Raw genomic sequence first — 18,490 nt, forward strand, 5'->3', positions numbered from 1 at the left:
ATTCTTTCTTAAATCTTTAGTGATTTATTTTAATAATATTTATCAGATTCATACTACCCAAAGAACCAATTTCAAAGGTCACACAAAACCTGTCGATTCTAGAAACGAAGAATATTTTCCTGAAGCCAATTCTTTTTCGTTTGCTAATTTACGCTCTAAATTTAACGAATAAATACATTTTATTGTACTTGCAGCTTTGACACAAGCGCTTACTTGTAAATATGTGTCATACTTTTTGAATATAAATCTAGTTTTTTTTTATTTTTTATGTTCTTAACAAATATCCGTTTTTAATTACATACATTAACTACTTAAAATCATGAAATTGTACAGTAGTACAACTTAATTTAATAAAAAAGAACAATAATGAACAAAAAAAAAAAAAACTTTGCTTTGATCTTGTAAAGCTCAAATGAGCAATCCTAATGTCTTTATTATTTAAGCGAAACTACCTCACAAGGTAAAATATTTATTCTTTAAAAATATAAATGTGTGATAATAATGCAAATTTTTAGATTAATGACCAAACTTTTGTAAAAACTATTAAAAAAATACTGAATAGAGTCGATGTTTTTAATTTAATTGTACGTGTAAGTTAGTTTAATTTAATATGTTCCTTTGATAAGTGAAAAATAACCATGTACTTTACTGTGGTATTTTATTTAATTTTAAGTTTTGATCAACAGCAAACTTTAAGCTTTATTTTGAAAACATGTTCATTTTTGTCTAACACAAAAGGTAAGTTGAAACAATATTTCTATGCAGTTTTAAAGCATTAAAATAAATCTATGAAGGATGATAAAGAATAACACTATTATTATTTTAAACAAAAAAATACTAAAAATATAATTGCAACAAAAAATTTCATATAGTAAGCTAATCATACGTTTTGTTATAATTTTATAAAACGTTTTTTTTTTTAATAAATAATAAAAGTTCTTTTTTTATTCTATATATTTTAGCTAAAATTATATTAAAACCAGTTTATGAACCCAAAAGATCTTAGTTTCGCCGAGTATTTTTTTATTAGATAAAATAAGTAATTTTATCCAACCTTAAAAAAACTTAGGTACCTAATCAAATTAAACACTGTTTAGTAGTTTTGCGAGCAAGATTTTTACCACCTTACTAAGTTTACTGGTTACAGTTATTTTTTTACAATAAAAAAAGTACAAAAAATGTTTACTATGAAAACTTTTTTTATTTACTTGTATGGTCTTGATATAATACAGCAAAGATTTAGACAAGTTATGTTTATTTTTACGATGAAACTTTATTTTACGAACCTAAAAAAAGATTTATACAGCATCGTTAGCATCCAACTATCGATTTCTAACTTTCCAACACAAGCAAGGAAAAATTCATAGTCATAAATCAAATGTCATTTGTGTTTGCAAAAGTCTAGTCAAGAATGTTTTGCGAGATCATTAAAAAATCATACTTTGTTAGCAGTAATCAGATTAGAAAATAGGTGCAGATTAAAGTGGTCTAAAAAGACTTAAAATTTCATAAATACATTAGAAAATCATTACGCTAAAACCTAAACCTAACTTTTAAACAATATGAAAAGTATATAGACGAAAACTATTTTTGATTTTGGTTTTCACCAATTAAAACCATGGAACTAAAAAGTAAAGTTTTAGGTTTTAATTCCAGAAAAACAAAAGAAAGCAAAGTGAATTTTTAGTTTGAAAGATTTTGTAAAAAAAGAGAGTTGAAAAAAAGCGATATTGTATTTAACCGACTGTTTTTAGTTCAATATTAACTTGTTAATCCACGCACAGTTGTAATTGATTTGCTTTCTATGTTATCAGAACTTTTTGAACTACAAAATTTCTTTTCACAGTTTAAAGTTATTAGTTCGTCTTTGACCTTTTAGTTTATTTTCTTTGAGCTCAGCTCTTTGAACATAATGTTTTAGTCAGTAGTATAAATGTATACAGAAAACAGTTAGTTTACAATATACTGATTAGTTTACACGCAGTTAGTAAGATATAGCAGAAAAATATTTATTAGAGGAAATCAGAAAGTTTAAATAACTTTATTTATAAATAAACCTAAGAATTTTGTTTTATTTCTATAGTTAGTAATTTTGAGCTTTATTTTGTATTTGTAAAATTCCATTTCACACGTTAGAACATTAATTTAGTTCTGTTAATCTTCCCAAATTTATTGTATGACCAGTTGATGATAGTTTAAAACTAAAATTAAGTATAGAAACAACATCTTTAAAAAGAGTTCTGGTAAGTTTAAACATATATTTTATTTGAAACTATAGGTTTTACTCAAATTTACAAATCAGTAACAACATTTAAAAATAATTTATAACATGTTGATGCATATTTTAAAATATGTATAAGTTTTTTAACAAAATATTTTTCAGATATAAATTGCTATAGGTAGACAACTGAAAGCGTGTTAGGGTGTGTATATCATTAGATAAATTTCAAATATTATATCATATGCTTCTTGATTGATAAATATGATTTAGCTTTGGATAAACTACAGTAAAAATAATTGTTGGCTTTACCGTTATGTTATGTTATTGAACGATAAAAAATCGCTCAAAATGTTGTCTAAGGACCTGGTGTACAAAGGAACCTTTCGGTTATCGAGTCGTACACCACATGCTTATAAAGTTTCTTACAAGCTATTACATGTATTTTTTTATCATCTAAATGTTTAAATTTTTAGTAATAAAACAATCAAGTAAACGAAATTATAAAAAAAGTAATGAATGATTACAATAATATAATTTGTTTATGTACTAAATACTAGTTTCAAACACAAATCTACAAACAGTATTTCGAAGTTTATTACTTTAAAACTGTTAGCCAATCACATTATTTTGACTTTGTAAAATGCAAATTCTAAATTAGCTAAGAGGCTTTCTTTACTTTTAAGCTTAGTTTAAAACAAATTTAGTTAAAATGCAACAAAGTTTTCTTGTGTAACTTACAAATGCAACAAAATACAAAGATTGAGGCTAACTGACTGTAATTTGCTTAGTTTAGCACGAAACACGTAAAACTTTTAAAAGTCAAAATCGCAAAAAACACGAAATCTTCTTATTGCTTCAGGTAAAAAAGTACGACTTGACATTGATTAAGACTTGATTAGAATTAAAACTGAGGCCTGGAGAATATTATTGTAGTTTTGTCTTATAAATGTACTTTCATACCCAGAACTTTATATGTTTAATATTCTCGTGGCTTGTTGTTTTTGCTTAAGTAATATAAAACTACAAAACCTTCGTCAAAAGTTTGTTGTGCTACTATATATTCATTAGTCATACAATCAAACGAGCGAGGTTTGTTTAATCAATAAACAAAATTTTTGGTATACTTACAATACCCGAGTGAATTAAAAGTTTTAAAAGTGAAAAATGCATTAAATATGCGTTATAAGCATCAGTATTTCACCAAGTCATACTTGCGGGAATACATTGTGTTTCAAGTGGGTGATAAAATTGAAGATTATCGATTTTAAAACAAACAATTTTCCCGTAGAAGTGTGTCATATGTTTATCGGAGTGCAAAATTTTATTTTTATTAAATTTAATAGTCGTTCGTGATTTATTTTTAAACGCGTTGCATTGTTTAAAATAAGGTTCTGTGAGGCTTTTTTGTAGTGCGAGCGATGTTTTAAAGTTCAATTGAATATTGCATTCTAAATTAAACTGAGTGAGAACTATAAAAACGCTACTTCTAATGCTAAATTTTAGCTTTAAATGTCTAGTTAGCAAAAGCAGTTAAAGAGCAACCTTATTTAAAAATAATTAAAAACATAGTTCAGTTTTGGTTCGAACTAAAATAAAACAAAAGTTTTTTTTTACAGACATTAGCTGCTAGTTTTGCAGTAAAGCTTTGTTTCACTTAGCGAAAGTTAACTATTATAGTAATTCTAGTTTTACTTACGTTTATAATTAAACCGATGTTTAACACGTACTAAAGTTTTTAAAGTTAATTATAAATTGTAGAACCTTTTATGTTTTAATATAAGTTCTTAATGAATATGCTTTTCAATTTGTAAAACGTTTTTAAAACAAAGTTTCGAACCTTTTTTCATTAAATAGTTACTGATGCCTAACAAAGAAAACATTTCAAATAAGTAAAACTATCAAAAATGTAAATAAATTGTAAGCATGTAATAATAGAGATTGAGTTATTAATTTCAAAGTAAAAATAATCGGAAATTTTAAAGTTAAGCTTAACTTACAACCTTTAGTAACAGTAAGATTTACAGTAACAAAATTTATACAGACTGTTTAGTTTTTGCATAGAAAGTTATTTTATCTATAAGTATTTAAGTTAATAAGCTTACAATGTACGTTTTAAACATACTTTGTTTAAAACGTACATTGAAATAGATAAAAGTTAACAAGTTTAGCTGTTTAAAAGTATAAGCTGACAGTTAAAGTAGTTAGCTGACAGTTAAAGTGTTGTAATAAAACATATAGTTATGATATCCATAAAATAGCAATAAGTCAAACTAATCTTCGATTTAAACAACAAACAAGTAGCAAAAAATGTTTGTGTAAGTAAATAATATAATCAAATGTGAAGTAACTGAAAAATTTCACGATAATTTTACAAACGCTATGAATTTAACTAGAACAAAAAACATTGTCAAACTTTTATTAAATTAATATCAGTGTTACCAAAAATATTTCAAAATTAGTAAATTGGCAGCAAGAAACAAAAAGGGAAACAACTGAAAAATGTTGCAGAAAAAATTGAAAGCTGCCAAAGTTTAAGTTAAAAGGTCAATTAATAATTTGACAAACTTGAAACGCTTTCAAAATTCATTTTAATCAAAGTTTACCAGATTTAAGTGTTTAATTAATTTTTGATGCTTTAAAAGCTTCAATTGATTATTTATACTTTAAAAATATGCTTACAACACATACCTTAAAAGTACTTTTTAAAGTTCTCTATAAAACTGAGTTTAAAACTATGAGAAAAGCATACTAACTATTGACTTTCCTCATGTCTATCACAAACACATATTCTATGGGAAAAGCCAAACTTTCTAATTATGTATGCTGAATTTTTGGATCATACCATGATAATTAGGTTAAGATGGTACTAACTTTCTAGTCAAGATATTCTTAGTTAAATTTATGTTTATTACAGGCACCTTTTATGAATTAATATTTTTATTTATTTTTATATTAGTAATTTTTCTTCTATTACTATAAAAGAACAACGCATTTCTTAAATCAACTTGTTGCAAATTTCTATAAAGTTTTTTAGAAAATGTAGAAAAATTAAATTTATGCAACTTTTTTTTCAATTGAAATTTTTATGTAAAAAATATGTTTATAAACCAGAGTTCTGAAAATTCTATTTAATGCTAACTTTTTTATACTTTATTATGGTTTTATATCAAGTCATGGATATTGAAAAAATTAAAATTTACATAAAACAAAATAAATATATATATACACTATATTTCAATAGACTTTTAAATAAACTATTCTTTGTATTTCTAAAATAAACCTACGTATTTCTACATAAAAATATTCAGAAAAGAATCTATTTCGCGAGTGTAAGTGCTAAAATAGTTACATTTTTAATTACTGTATTTAAAACACAACATAAAACTAAAAATGTATAGTTTTTAGATATATATAGTTTTCAATATTTATAAAGTAGTAAAATTTGTAATTACTGTATAAATTAGTCTAAATTATCAAAAGTATATATAAATTAAGTTTGAAAATTTTAATAAATACTATAATCGAAATAAAACAAAGAAAAGTTTGTAACAGAGTTTTGCTTTATAAATCAAAGTTAATCAAGACTTTTTTTTGTTTAAAAGAATAATTTAAACTTTAAGCATAGTTTGGTTCAAAGAAGTAGAAAGCGAAACCTAAGTAACCTAATTTTAAATTAGCAAAGAAAGTACTACAAGAAAAGTTCAGAAACAAAAACTTTGTCTCAAGTTCAGTAATTTTAAGATGGACAGATATTGATTTATAGCATCTGGTGTTAGACTAAAATACGTTTAGTCTATAACTAATTAAACACAAAGTTGAAAAAAAAAAAGTTAATAGGTTAGACTTTTTATATATAAAACTGATTTTTAAACTGAAACCTTGTATACGCCTGATGGAGTCTATATTAATCAAAACCATTGCTTAAGATTAAACTAATAAAATGGTATTAGTCTTTAAAACTAAAACAAATTTACTTGAAAATTTATTTCGCAAAGTATAAAACATTTAGAATGACAATTGTTTGCCTTACTTGAACGGTTTACTCAAGTTTTAAATTTTTACGAACTTACATAAAACCGTAAGATGAATTATTTATTTACATAATAACAGATAAAAAACTGAACGAAACGACTACTAAGATGGAAAACTTGACAAACTCTGAAAAACTTTTTGTCGACGACGGGTCTTTATCAGTTCATCAAATTGTGTTAACAGTTGTGTACGCAATTGTGTTGCCAATTGGTTTAATTGGTAACATTCTGGTTTTGCTAGTTATATTCAAAGTGTACTACCCTAAACAACAAGGTAAGGCAGTCTTAAATAACTTTTAAAAAGTTTCTAAAAAATTAATTTACTTTTGTTGTAAAATTACTGGTCATCTTTTAGAATAACATTCTAAGGTTTAAATATATTTAACGCATTATGTATTAATTTTAGTGTGTATTAAAAGTAGTTCTATTTATCTAGTAAAAAATCTTAAAAAAATGCAAAAGTTAATTATAGTTAATAAATAGAATATAAATTCAATATTGAAGTAAGTTATCATATATAGTAAAGAACGACACTTTATCATTTTAGAGGCATGCTAAAAGTTTATATACAAACTAAAACCAATTTAAAACTTTTTAAAGTTTTTTCTAATCAGCTTTTAAACAGAAATAAAAACAGTTTGATAAACTTGTCTTTTAAATGTAATATGATAATCATAAATGCAGTGTTTTAAATAACAAACGTTTTAATATTTTTCGTAAAGGTTTTGTGAGAACATTTATGCAGTTTATTTTAAACGGTAAACTTTTATTTTTTAGATAAAAAAAAGTCTACTTTGTAACAAATACACGTAGACTTAGTGCTAGTATTTACAAAATACAACTTAGAAAAAATTTAAAAAGTAATTGTATGAAATTTATAGTTTAACTGATGTTATGTATTGCATTTAAAAAGTGTTTAATATTTAAACAGATTTAGTAAATACTCAAGTTAAACGTAATAAATCTTAAAGTTTATTATATTTTAAAGTAAAGTATTAAAGTGGCTAAAACGAACTTTTACTTTGTAAAAGTAAAAACTACCTTATTAGGTGTTTAAAAAAAAGTTGTATATTCGTATTACATACTTAAAAATACTTAGTTCACGAGAACACCATTTTTATAAAACTACTTTCGTCCAAACAAATTGTAAAACATGCGTTCTGAAAATGACAGGCTATAAGATTTATCGATTTTGTTAATAATATTGTCTAAGAATCGTGGGGTATTTTGAAACGTCATACTTGGCAGATTGAAAAATACAAATCTTATGGCATTATTTTGTTGATTCAAACACATTGGGCTATCGGACTATTAAATTATAGAACAATAACTTGCATAACGTTTTTCATGTTTAGTTCTGTTCACTTTTTTTTAAGAATTAATATTTCAAATATTAAAAACAGTTCAAAATAACATTATACGACATTTTGAAACTGTATTTCAAAACTTTGGGCTAAATTTACAGAAACATGTTTATCAATTTTCTATACAAGTTATAGTTTATTGAACAAAAAGCGAAAAAAAAAAAAAATTGCTCGAAAAAAAAGTTAAATTAAGTTATAATAGAAAAACTATATAGAAAGCTTATCGTAAAAAATAAAATTTTAATAGCTTTACAAAAACTTACAAACAACGTTTCCAAATCTGATCGACACGAAACTTCTTAGATTTTAATTTTCTCAAAACTCAAAGCTATTCAGAATAACTATTTTAAGTTAAACACAAAATACGAAAAAGCACACGATTTAAAAGAATAATAATAATTTATACAAACAACATAGGACTGAGCAACACTCACATGATGATGTTGAACCTGTCACTGGCCGACCTCATTTTCATCCTGTTCAACATTCCATCCATGATGGTGGTCAACCTGTCTAAAGGGTGGACCGCGGGTCACTTCACCTGCCACTTCCATCTGGTGCTGGAAACCACCACCATGTTCGCCAGTGCTTGGACGCTTGTGGCGCTATCCGTCGACCGGTTTGTTTACGACAATTTGTGAGACTTTTTAAAATACTTTTACAATTAAATTAATTAAAAGCTCTCCATCAGCTAGACTTTATAGTTAAATAATGTTTCCATACAGTTAGAAAAGAGTAAACAATGTAAAAATATTACATTTCAAAACGTTAACTCAGCTATATCTTCTAGTAGGAATTTTAAATAAACCTATCTTATAATAAAATTTAGTGTTTGACTTGATACTACATTTTGTAAACTTTATTTAAAAGTTATAGTTAATTTGGTTAGTAGTTAATAGGTTTTGTTTAATTATGTTTTTAAATTTAAATATATTGCTATATAAAAACTGATTTAATAATTATATACACAATTGTTCACAATTAAGCAATGTGGGTAGTAAAAAAAAACAGGAAAACTAGTTTTACAGCTTTTATTGATTACAAAATAAAGCTGACTTTTAAATTTAATTTCGATAGTTTTTTTTCGTATTATTGGCTATCATTAAGTTTTTTTTTTCTGCGTCTATATACTTTTCTCCAGGGGATTAAGCTATGTGTTTATTTTACTTTTAAATATAAAAATTAACTTTTAAATGTTTTAACTAAATATTTTTTAGTAAATTAAGACTTTGAAAGTAGGTTACTTAATAAGGTATTAACAAAACATGATTCGTTTAACAATTTATGATCAACAAAAAAAAAGTTATGAAATATGATAGTATTTATAAATTTTTCAATCGTCTAGATTTTTTATTATCTAGATTTTATACTTTGTATGGGTAAAAACTTGTTAACTTATTAGCAGTATTGTCTAAATTTTAATACGCTTAAATTAGTCCACGTAAAAAAAAAAAACTGATTTAGATGAAATATTCAGATAAACAAATTAATCATGTTCAAACTAATCAGAAAAAAACTAAAACAGTTTAAATTTTGTAATTTAACTTATATTTACTTAAATATTAAGTAAAACAGGTTCATAGCGATTGTTTATGCATTAAAATCGAGCACAATCAGAACAAAAACATTGGCGTACGCTTCATTGACATTTATTTGGACTATTTCATCAGCTTTCGGTGTTCCCGCCGGTTTTACAAAGAAATATGTTAGTTGCGTTTTTTTCTTTTTACTTTGTTTTATTTTCTAACGAAAGTAAATATATTTAACAAAAATTTAGAAAGCACTCAATTAACTGAAAGAAGCACTATTGCGTTTTTAATTTTATAAACTAAAAGAAAAATAATAACCTAACCTAATAGCGAAAGTATGTAAAAAAGGGAGTTTTATCTAAGATGGTAGTAAAACAATGTTGTTTGTATAATTTTTTATTAGTGTTTTTAAACTTCTTAAAGGCATATAACCGATTTTTAGAACAATAAATATGCCTATACTTAAATAACTAAATATTTATTTAATTCTGTATATATTGGCGTTTGTCTTTCAATTTCGCGTTAGTTTTTCTAAAATACTTTTTCTGTGGAACTTTTCGATCTTATCACGAACTACTAGTACTCAAAATTATTTAAGTCAAAATGTATATAAGCCGTCAAGTGACCAATTAATTTCTCCTTGTAAATTAACTCAAAGTAACGCAACCGCTGTATCTCCTTTTGAACAATTAGTTATTTGAAACTGTTAGTCGTTTATCTTATCTTTGTTATCGTTAATACATTTTATAGGTTTAACTAGTGTAGTGATTTATAAAAGTTTTTATTGTAATTGCACTTATAGTAATCAGTAGTTCTAACTATTAAGCTGTATAATAGCAATACTGAATTTAACAAATATCAGTTTCTCGTAAATAAGGCACGTAGAATGTATTAGGAGTTTTAAAGCATATTATCACCCTTTTAAACTAAAAAAACAATTTTACAAAGGTTTTTTTATAATTTTAAATTACACTGGCATATGATAAAACTTGAACAATGATTTATTTTTTTACGAAGTTTTATTACTTTAAAATTCCTTATGAAAAACATCACTGCAAAACAAAAGAGATACATTTAATATTGTAAGTTTGATATACTTTTTCGCTTAAGAAGATATTACAGTATTACTTCAAACCATATTTCACTTATTTTTTATCGAAGTTCAAAAGTTGAAAACAATGTTATAGATACGTAAGCAAACAGCTTTTTAAGCCAGGTTTTTTAGCTTATACAGTTATAATCGATTTTGTGTTTAAAGTCGCAGATTAAAAGCTAAACAGCTTTAAAATAAACAAACCCTGAAACTTTTTTAAATAAAAAGTACAGTTTTAATCAATATCCTTCAAAAGAACGTTTTTGTAAAAAAACAAAGACAAAAATTGTGTATAAAATTATGTAAAACTCAATGAATATAACAATTAAAGAAGATCTAGCATTTGCATTTAAGTTGTACTATAAATCAAATATACACTACTTATTCAAATATTTGTAATTTAATTAGTATATAACCTAAAGATATTTTGGAATTTTAAATGCGAATTATTACTTCATTAATATGTACTTGCTTACAAAAGTAAGTAAATACGTTTTGTTAGCAGTACATATTAAGTTACAAGAAAATTAAGAATGTGAAATTAAAATTAAGGTGGTTTGAAATTTAGTTAGTTTGCATTAAATTTAAAAAAATACTTTTAAAGTTATTCTACTTTTGTAGTACGTAGTTCAATAACCAAATATTTTTTTTAATAAGAGTACTTAAGCATATTTAATTGTGTTATTGTAAATAAATGGTTGCTTATATATTGTGTGCCAAATAAAAATAATTATGATTAATTTTATTTTATTAAAGCTTCTGAAAACTTTGCTGTTTTAAAATTCTGTTAAAAAATATAATGTTATATTGGTTTTGTGTACTAATTTTTGTAAAATTTAAAATTTAAACTTATACTGACTGGATTAGATGTATATTTCAGTAAAATATATACCCGATTATGTAGTCGCCTAGTCAAAGAAAAATTACATGACATTCTATCAAAATGTTTTTTTTTAATTAAGAATGAAAGTTAAAGCAAGAATTTTTGACCTTAAATTCTTACACATAACGACTTTAAAAACTTATATTAGTTTAAGCTGTTTAAATGATGATAAAAAAGTTATCTAAAAGTACAAAATTTACAAAACTACATAAAAAATTCATATATAATCGATTGTTGGTAGTTTTAAGATCAAAATCTTAAATCGATAAAAATTTATAATACTTAAACTTTTTTTAAAAAGTTCGGTGTTTATCAAGTATATAAATACATACTGTTTTTTTTACAAATTCAATAACTTCCTAACTAATGTAAAATAGGTTAATATTTGTTTTTGACCGACTGAAAAATTGTCCGTTTAATTTAAATATTTTTATCTATAGTTTTTATTCAACAATACTAAACTATTAGTTGAATAAAACAACTGTTGGTCAAACCTTGTTTAGAAATTACGCTGGTTTAATAGCATTCTTTTAAACTCTACTCTAAATAAAATACAAAAAGGGACTAGAGAGTAAATCGTCGAACCATACTGTAAATTTATTTTGTGTTATATTATAGGTTACACATAAACAACAAAAATGTAGAACCAAATAGTTACTTTACAAAGTATTTAATTTAAGATTTCTTGATAATTATTAAAGTCTGAAAAATTAAACACTCAACTAATTACTAATAACAAAAAAAAAACAATTTTTTATCAAAAACTTAGGAAAACTAAAATGAGCTTTAGAATGTTTGAAAGCTTTGTGTATAAAATAGTAAAAAAATAAAATATATAAAAAAGTGTTAAAAATTTTATTTATTGATCCGCTTAGAGTTTATTACTAATTATTTTTTTAAATTTCAATAATTTTACTTAATTGAAATCACTTTGGATATTACATCGGAAAAATATAAAACAAACATATATTAATAACCTATTAAAATGATTTCATAGGAATTGAAAAAAGTTTTCATTGTACAAGTATTTGGTTTTCTCAATGATTTTCATGTATTTAAACTTTTACTAGCAACCAGATCAAAATTGTACATAAAACATAGTAAAAATGTTTGCGCTAAGAGTCTATATTTTAAATAAATATCAAATATAATACAGTATAAATTTGATTTCGTAGTTAACTTACAACAACTTTCCAGTACACAGCAGAAGACTTGAACCGGATTGCAGTTGAAAGAAATTCATCAATGAGGTTAATTGGTTTATTTTATTATTTTTACAAAGCTGTACATTAAAAGCTCATATTTTACTGCTTTTAAAACTTAGTTTAGGAAATTTTTCAGTATACACGTAGCAAGTACAAACAATTGAAAATCAAATGTTGCGTAATTTTATTTGAACATAAAGAAAAGGTGCTTAGAATGACTTACATTTGTTTTGACCATTTTTGTACTTGATATTTTATAGTTGCTTATTTTAAAAAATATAAATAAAAAAAGAAGAAATTATTTAATAAATCAACACCTTATTTTTGTTTCATTATGATAATTGAACTTGTTGAATCCTAAATTATTCTAGTAGGATTTAAATCAAAATATAATAGGCTAGACTTATAATGTATAGTATGAGGCTTAAATACAACAAAATGATTTTTAGATTTTGTTAAATGTATAAATATATATTCCATTTTTTATATGATAAATTTTATTGGTTCAGGTACATCTTCCCAATGTGTGTGGAGTCAGAATCAGGTTGGATCAGTTGGTACAGGTTATCAACTTTCGTTTTAGGGTATTCCCTGCCTCTGATACTCATCATATTGTGTTACAGGTAATTACTACATAATGACATCCTAAAATGTCATCTTTTAGTGAAACTTTCGTTTTTTATCATAGATTTTGCTGCTTTGAAAAGATACTTAAAATACTTCTGAAAAAATCAATACTGCTACTATAAAAATAAATCATTACAAAGTTTTAGATTCATAATTTGTCTAATTCCTTTAACAGCGCAGTTCTAAGGAAGTTATACATCAAATCTAAAACCAAAATAAAAGATTCAAAGAGTCAGAACGCTATGCTTCATAAAATCACTAAAATTGTTGTCATTTTAGTGAGTTTTTTTATCATTAAATATGTTTAAACTTTAAGCGATCAGTTTTTTGAGATATAAACAAGTAAATAAAATTAATTTAAAATTTCTAAAATTTGTGCTTATGGAATTAAACTGTTTACATATATCTACGATATTGTAATATGTTTTTTTAAGTTGCGGTTTATTTTCTCTAGCCTTTTACATTTGTTGTATTTGTATAACGTTCAAATAACTATTTTAGGTTATAGCATTCGCAACAGACTGGTTTCTTTATCACGTCATAAAGATGTGGCGCCACTTCGACCCGAAAAATTTCCCTTTCAACATGACAACCGCCTATTTGGAGATAGTGGGTCAGTTGCTAGGTTACTCGAACGCGTGCATCAACCCCGTAGTGTACGCGTTCGTCTCGAAAACCCTTCAGGAATGACTTCAGGAGTGTTGTGGGTTTTTGTGGAATCTGCAGATCCGAGTCGCGGGAAAATGTGAGAGGTGCGAATAATCGAGGTGGTGCCAACAGCACAAAGTTCACTTTGGATGCGAGTGATAACAATTTGAAGAAAAATAAACTTTTAGAACGCTCTAAAGCGGGTTGCTGTTATAACTCGTTGAATGTTAGAACATAAAACCTTTTTTTTTCCGCTCTTAAAGATTTGAAACTGACACTAATTTATTTTTCCTTCAATATCTTCTTTTAATATTGCTCTAATTCTAACTTTTATTTTTCATGTAAAAAAACTTTATGTCAACAGTATCAGGATTTAATTTTTTAAAATGTTCAAAAAAGTTTAAATTTTATTTATTTTTTATTAAAGTAAAACTAATGTTTACTAACTTTTTCTTTCGAAATAGACGTGTTCATTTAAAACTACGTTCAATTTGCTATCAAAACCGTAAATAAATCTTAAACAACTTAAGAGATTTGTCAGGGTATTTAACCACTGATCCTATTTTTCAAACGCACGTAAAAGAGTAAGTATTCATAAATAAATTTCAAAAGCAAATACTAATAATACATCATTGTTTCTGTCGTTAAATAAGAAGCGCTAATAAAAAAAAGTATTTTTTATGTACTGAAAATAAAAAGAAATAATTAAGTGATATCTTTGTTAACCAACTCTATTTTGTTGTTAACAAAACCATAGTTGTTTATTTACTTATTTTTTATAAGCTATTACATTTGTTTAACGCACAGGCACAAGTATTATTGACAAATATTTTGAAAATACTAATAGTTTTTTTTTCGTTTTAACGCATAGTTAAGTGTCATATCATATGCTTCAGACATAATAGAACTTGATATAAAATAATTCATAAAGCTCTAAAACTCTCATTAAAGTACAAAATTTTAGATCAATTACTGAACAACTTATCAACAGAAAATAAATTATGACTGTAATAAACGATACAGTTTGGTTTTTAGTACATTAAAGCTATTTTGCTTTCACATTTAATAAGCAAAAGAAAATTTTTCGCAAATTACTTTAGTTTTAAACTCTAACTTTTTATAACTTTTTCTAACTTTTAGAATAAGGTAATATTAGTATCTAAAAGTTTAGTTTTTTCTCTGGTACAAAAGGTAAACAGTTATCATTTTAAAACTATCTTAATTTTATTTATTGACCTATAATTATCGAAGGAATTTAAAACATCGGTTATGTGTATATGTGTATATATTTTTTTTGATTTATGTTTATAAAAGAAATTTGATTGGTTAGAACATATAAAAACTATAAAAATAAAGCTACGTAAAATACTTGGTTTATTATATATAACAAGACATTTCTTCAATGAAAAAGCATTATACTAAGTTTTTAGTTCTTTGTTTATAAGCATTATTAGATATGGTTTGTTGTGCTGAGAAAAAGAAAATATAAAATAAGTTATATATATATAAATTTTCTTATAAACAGAAACTTACATGCATACATTGTAAAAAGTATGATAATAGTGTTAGACTTTAAACAAATAGTTTATACTTTAATACATATTTTATGTTTATGTCTTAACTACGTGGTCTCCAGTAACTTATAAACTGTCTGCTTTACTTACGAGTAGCTTACAGTAATAAAGTTACAAAACTTATTCCTAAGTTATGAATAAAAACACACTTTGAATACATGCAATTTACTTTACTTAAAATAATAATTAATAATTCTCAAGAAACAAACTATTAAATCACGACACAAATAAAGTTTATAAAAAGTATTAACAATCGTAAAGTTCAACTAAATATTAACGATGTAGACGTTTTCTTGATTCTCGAAACTAGTTAATGAAACGTCTTGCAATAAGTCAAACAACTAACGCGTATTTAAAAGACAAACGCCGATATATACCGTCAAAATGAAATCGACTCCTTTAAATAAACTATGTTGTTTTGGGAAATTGGGAATATTATTTTGCGAAAGCTTATCGAATGTTTTTGTTGTTACAAAAAATTCCGTATTTATTTCCGCTTTAAAATTACAAAATAAAATGTTAGTTTCATTACACTATTTGATTTTGGTTTTTCAAATTCGTGAATAAAGTCTGGTTTTGAATAATTTAAATCCTTAAAATCCGACTTAAACTTTAAACTTTTACACAAGTGTTAAAAGCGCGGGTCAAAAAAAGTAAGAAATAGAAACTGTATTACTTATTATCTCAAAAATTACATAATTTACAAAAAATAAGATAAAAATAACATAAGGAAAAAGTAAAAATGATAGTCATTTAGTTTTCTTTAATAATTATCTCCGGCCTACATGTCTTCGGGCTTCTTGTCCTCAGGCTTCTTGTCTTCGAGCTTCTTGTTCTCAGGCTGCTTCTTTTACGGCGGTTTATTTTTAGTAGGAACGAATTGTTTCAAATCGATTGTTCTAAACTTCAAAATCAAAAATTCATCAAGTTCACTTGTTGACATAGAAAATATTCATCTTTTCATTGTCCATCATTGTAGTATTCATTTGAAAAAATTCATTGTACAAAAATACGCGGTTCAAAAAGCATAGTTGAGAAAGTTTAGTAAAAACTACTATGTTAATATGCCAAAAGACAATAACGAAACTGTCAGTATTTACATTTAAGCCCATTATTTCATACAAAACAAAAAATATAAGCATTTAAAGATGCATTGGAAAGAAAATTAATAGTTTTAATATATAAAAACAAATTGTACATCAATCTTCCTTTATTGTACCAACATATGTTTCTGTTTGTTAACGAGTCAACAAACTTCAATTAGGTTGTTAATGGAAAGAAAACGCATAGTTATAAAGTTACATATAGTTACATATTTTGGCTTAGAAAAACATTCACAAACACAATTTAAAAATAAATTTGTTTTTGTTATTATTCATCGTTTTTGTTTTAACTTATTTTTTTTAAGGTTTTTTTTTATCTCATTAAGTGCGTAGTCTATAATATAAGTGTTACAGTACTTATTTTTATATTTCAATCTATAAAAGTTAATTTGAGTTTATGGTTAAATTCACTTCTTTATAAAGTATTAAAAGTTTTATGATATTATTTTTGTTCTAGTATTAACTTCTTTCAGTATTTCAATCAATTTAGAAAAATATAATCTAACTTTTAGCATATTATAGTGATAAAATTCAACGTAAAAGTAATTCAGTTTTTTACGATTTTACTTTATTTAATAAGTGGTAACTTATCTTTTCGTTATTTTAATGCCTGCTTTTAGTATTGTTTATATCGTTTTATAAATTAAGTTAAAATTAAGTTTCTTAAATCTAGAAATGTTATTTACTTCTATGTTTACTCTTTTGAGTTTTAGGTTTTTTAGTTTCACATAAATTAGTTTATTATCGTTTAATTTTTCTTTATTTTCTTTCATTTTATTGGTTGTTTTATTTCTTAAGACTTAAAAGTTCAGATTTAAAAGAATTTTAATTTTTTAGCTCGTATAAAATTATTGAAAGCATGTGGTGTAAGAATCAATAACCAAAAGGTTTTTTTGTGCACCAGGTCGTTAGACTAAACTATTTAAACGCTTTTTTTATTGTTCAACAAACAATATATGTATATTAATTCTGATCATTTTTAGTTTAGTAGTGAAGCTGTTAAACCTTTTATTTTTTATTAAGTGCATGCAAGTTTTGAAAGATTTTGAAAGCATAAAAACTGGTTAAAAACACCATTGAAAAAAAAACTGTTTTTAAACTTTAAAAAAACACTTAGTAAGAGATTTTTCGTTCATAAAAAATTCAATGTTGCTTATTGAAACAGAATCTGATAATTAAAAAGTTAAGATCAAGTTAAAAAAAAACAGTTAAAGAAAAATAAATGTTGTTTATTAATTTCTTTTTTGAATGATTGCTTATAAATAACACGAATTTAGTAAGAATTTTCTTGTAAATTAATAAATCAAAAATAGCTTGAAGAATCTACAAATTTATTAGAAATTAGTTAAGTTCAAAACGCTTTAAGACAAAAGTCCGTCTTCAGTAAACTTATGATAAACTTATGAGTTTATCATAAGTTTACTGAATACGGACTTAAGGCTTTTGAACTTAACTAATATGCAATAAATTTGTAGATTTTTTAAACTATATTTTGATTTTTGTTCTAATTATTGATGCAGAAGAAAAATCACAAGTAAAAAATTGACTTTGTTCTGGACTGATTAAAAGCTTAATATAAACCTTGTCTAGTATTTTAAGATCAGATTTTGTTTTTTGTTTAACTAAAAAAACTTAAAATTATTACTTTTTAAATTTTCAAGAAGCAAAGTTGATATATATGATAAAATATAACTTTAATTATTGGTTTTTCACATAAAAAAATACAGATAACGTTTGTTCAAAAAACTATTTAACTGAAAAAACTATTAAGTCTGAGTTAAAAACAAATAAATTGAAAATTATTTATAGATTGTTTAGTTTAGATTAGCATTAAAAAAAAAGACCATTAGACATCAACTAATTTTAAAGGTTAATCAAACAAAAAGGTTATTTTAATTTGATTTTCTTGTCGATACGTAGTATAAATGTACTTATAAAGAAAAAAACAATAATGGTACATAATACATTTAAAATAGATAAATACACTTAAAAAATACAAACATTAATTAAGAATTTAGAATACCTTTTTTCTAAAATTCCATAATAGCAGTCTGCACTCTGCACTGCAGTCCTGCATTTAAGTTTAAAATGTTTGTTTGCATTGCAGTGTTAAACATAGTTTATGTAGTTAAATGTAAATTTTATAAATGTTGAAAATTGAATAAACCCTGTATTTTGAATGCTTTTACAAAAAAAGTTTGTTTGTTTTTAA

General features: G+C 24.4%; 1 protein-coding gene across 1 annotated transcript; it reads left to right on the top strand.

Moving 5' to 3' along the window:
* Positions 1-6,331: 6,331 nt before the first annotated feature.
* On the top strand, positions 6,332-13,643 carry LOC145847625 (galanin receptor type 1-like; the record flags this gene model as incomplete). Its single annotated transcript, XM_082953650.1, has 7 exons — positions 6,332-6,526; positions 8,034-8,235; positions 9,192-9,321; positions 12,319-12,371; positions 12,836-12,949; positions 13,129-13,231; positions 13,455-13,643. Coding segments are annotated over 7 exons (986 nt in total), but the record flags the coding sequence as incomplete, so codon positions are not given.
* Positions 13,644-18,490: the final 4,847 nt, after the last annotated feature.

Source organism: Thalia democratica, unplaced genomic scaffold, assembly GCF_965202585.1.
Source record: "Thalia democratica unplaced genomic scaffold, ktThaDemo2.hap1.1 HAP1_SCAFFOLD_994, whole genome shotgun sequence".
NCBI classification, from domain to species: Eukaryota; Metazoa; Chordata; class Thaliacea; order Salpida; family Salpidae; genus Thalia; species Thalia democratica.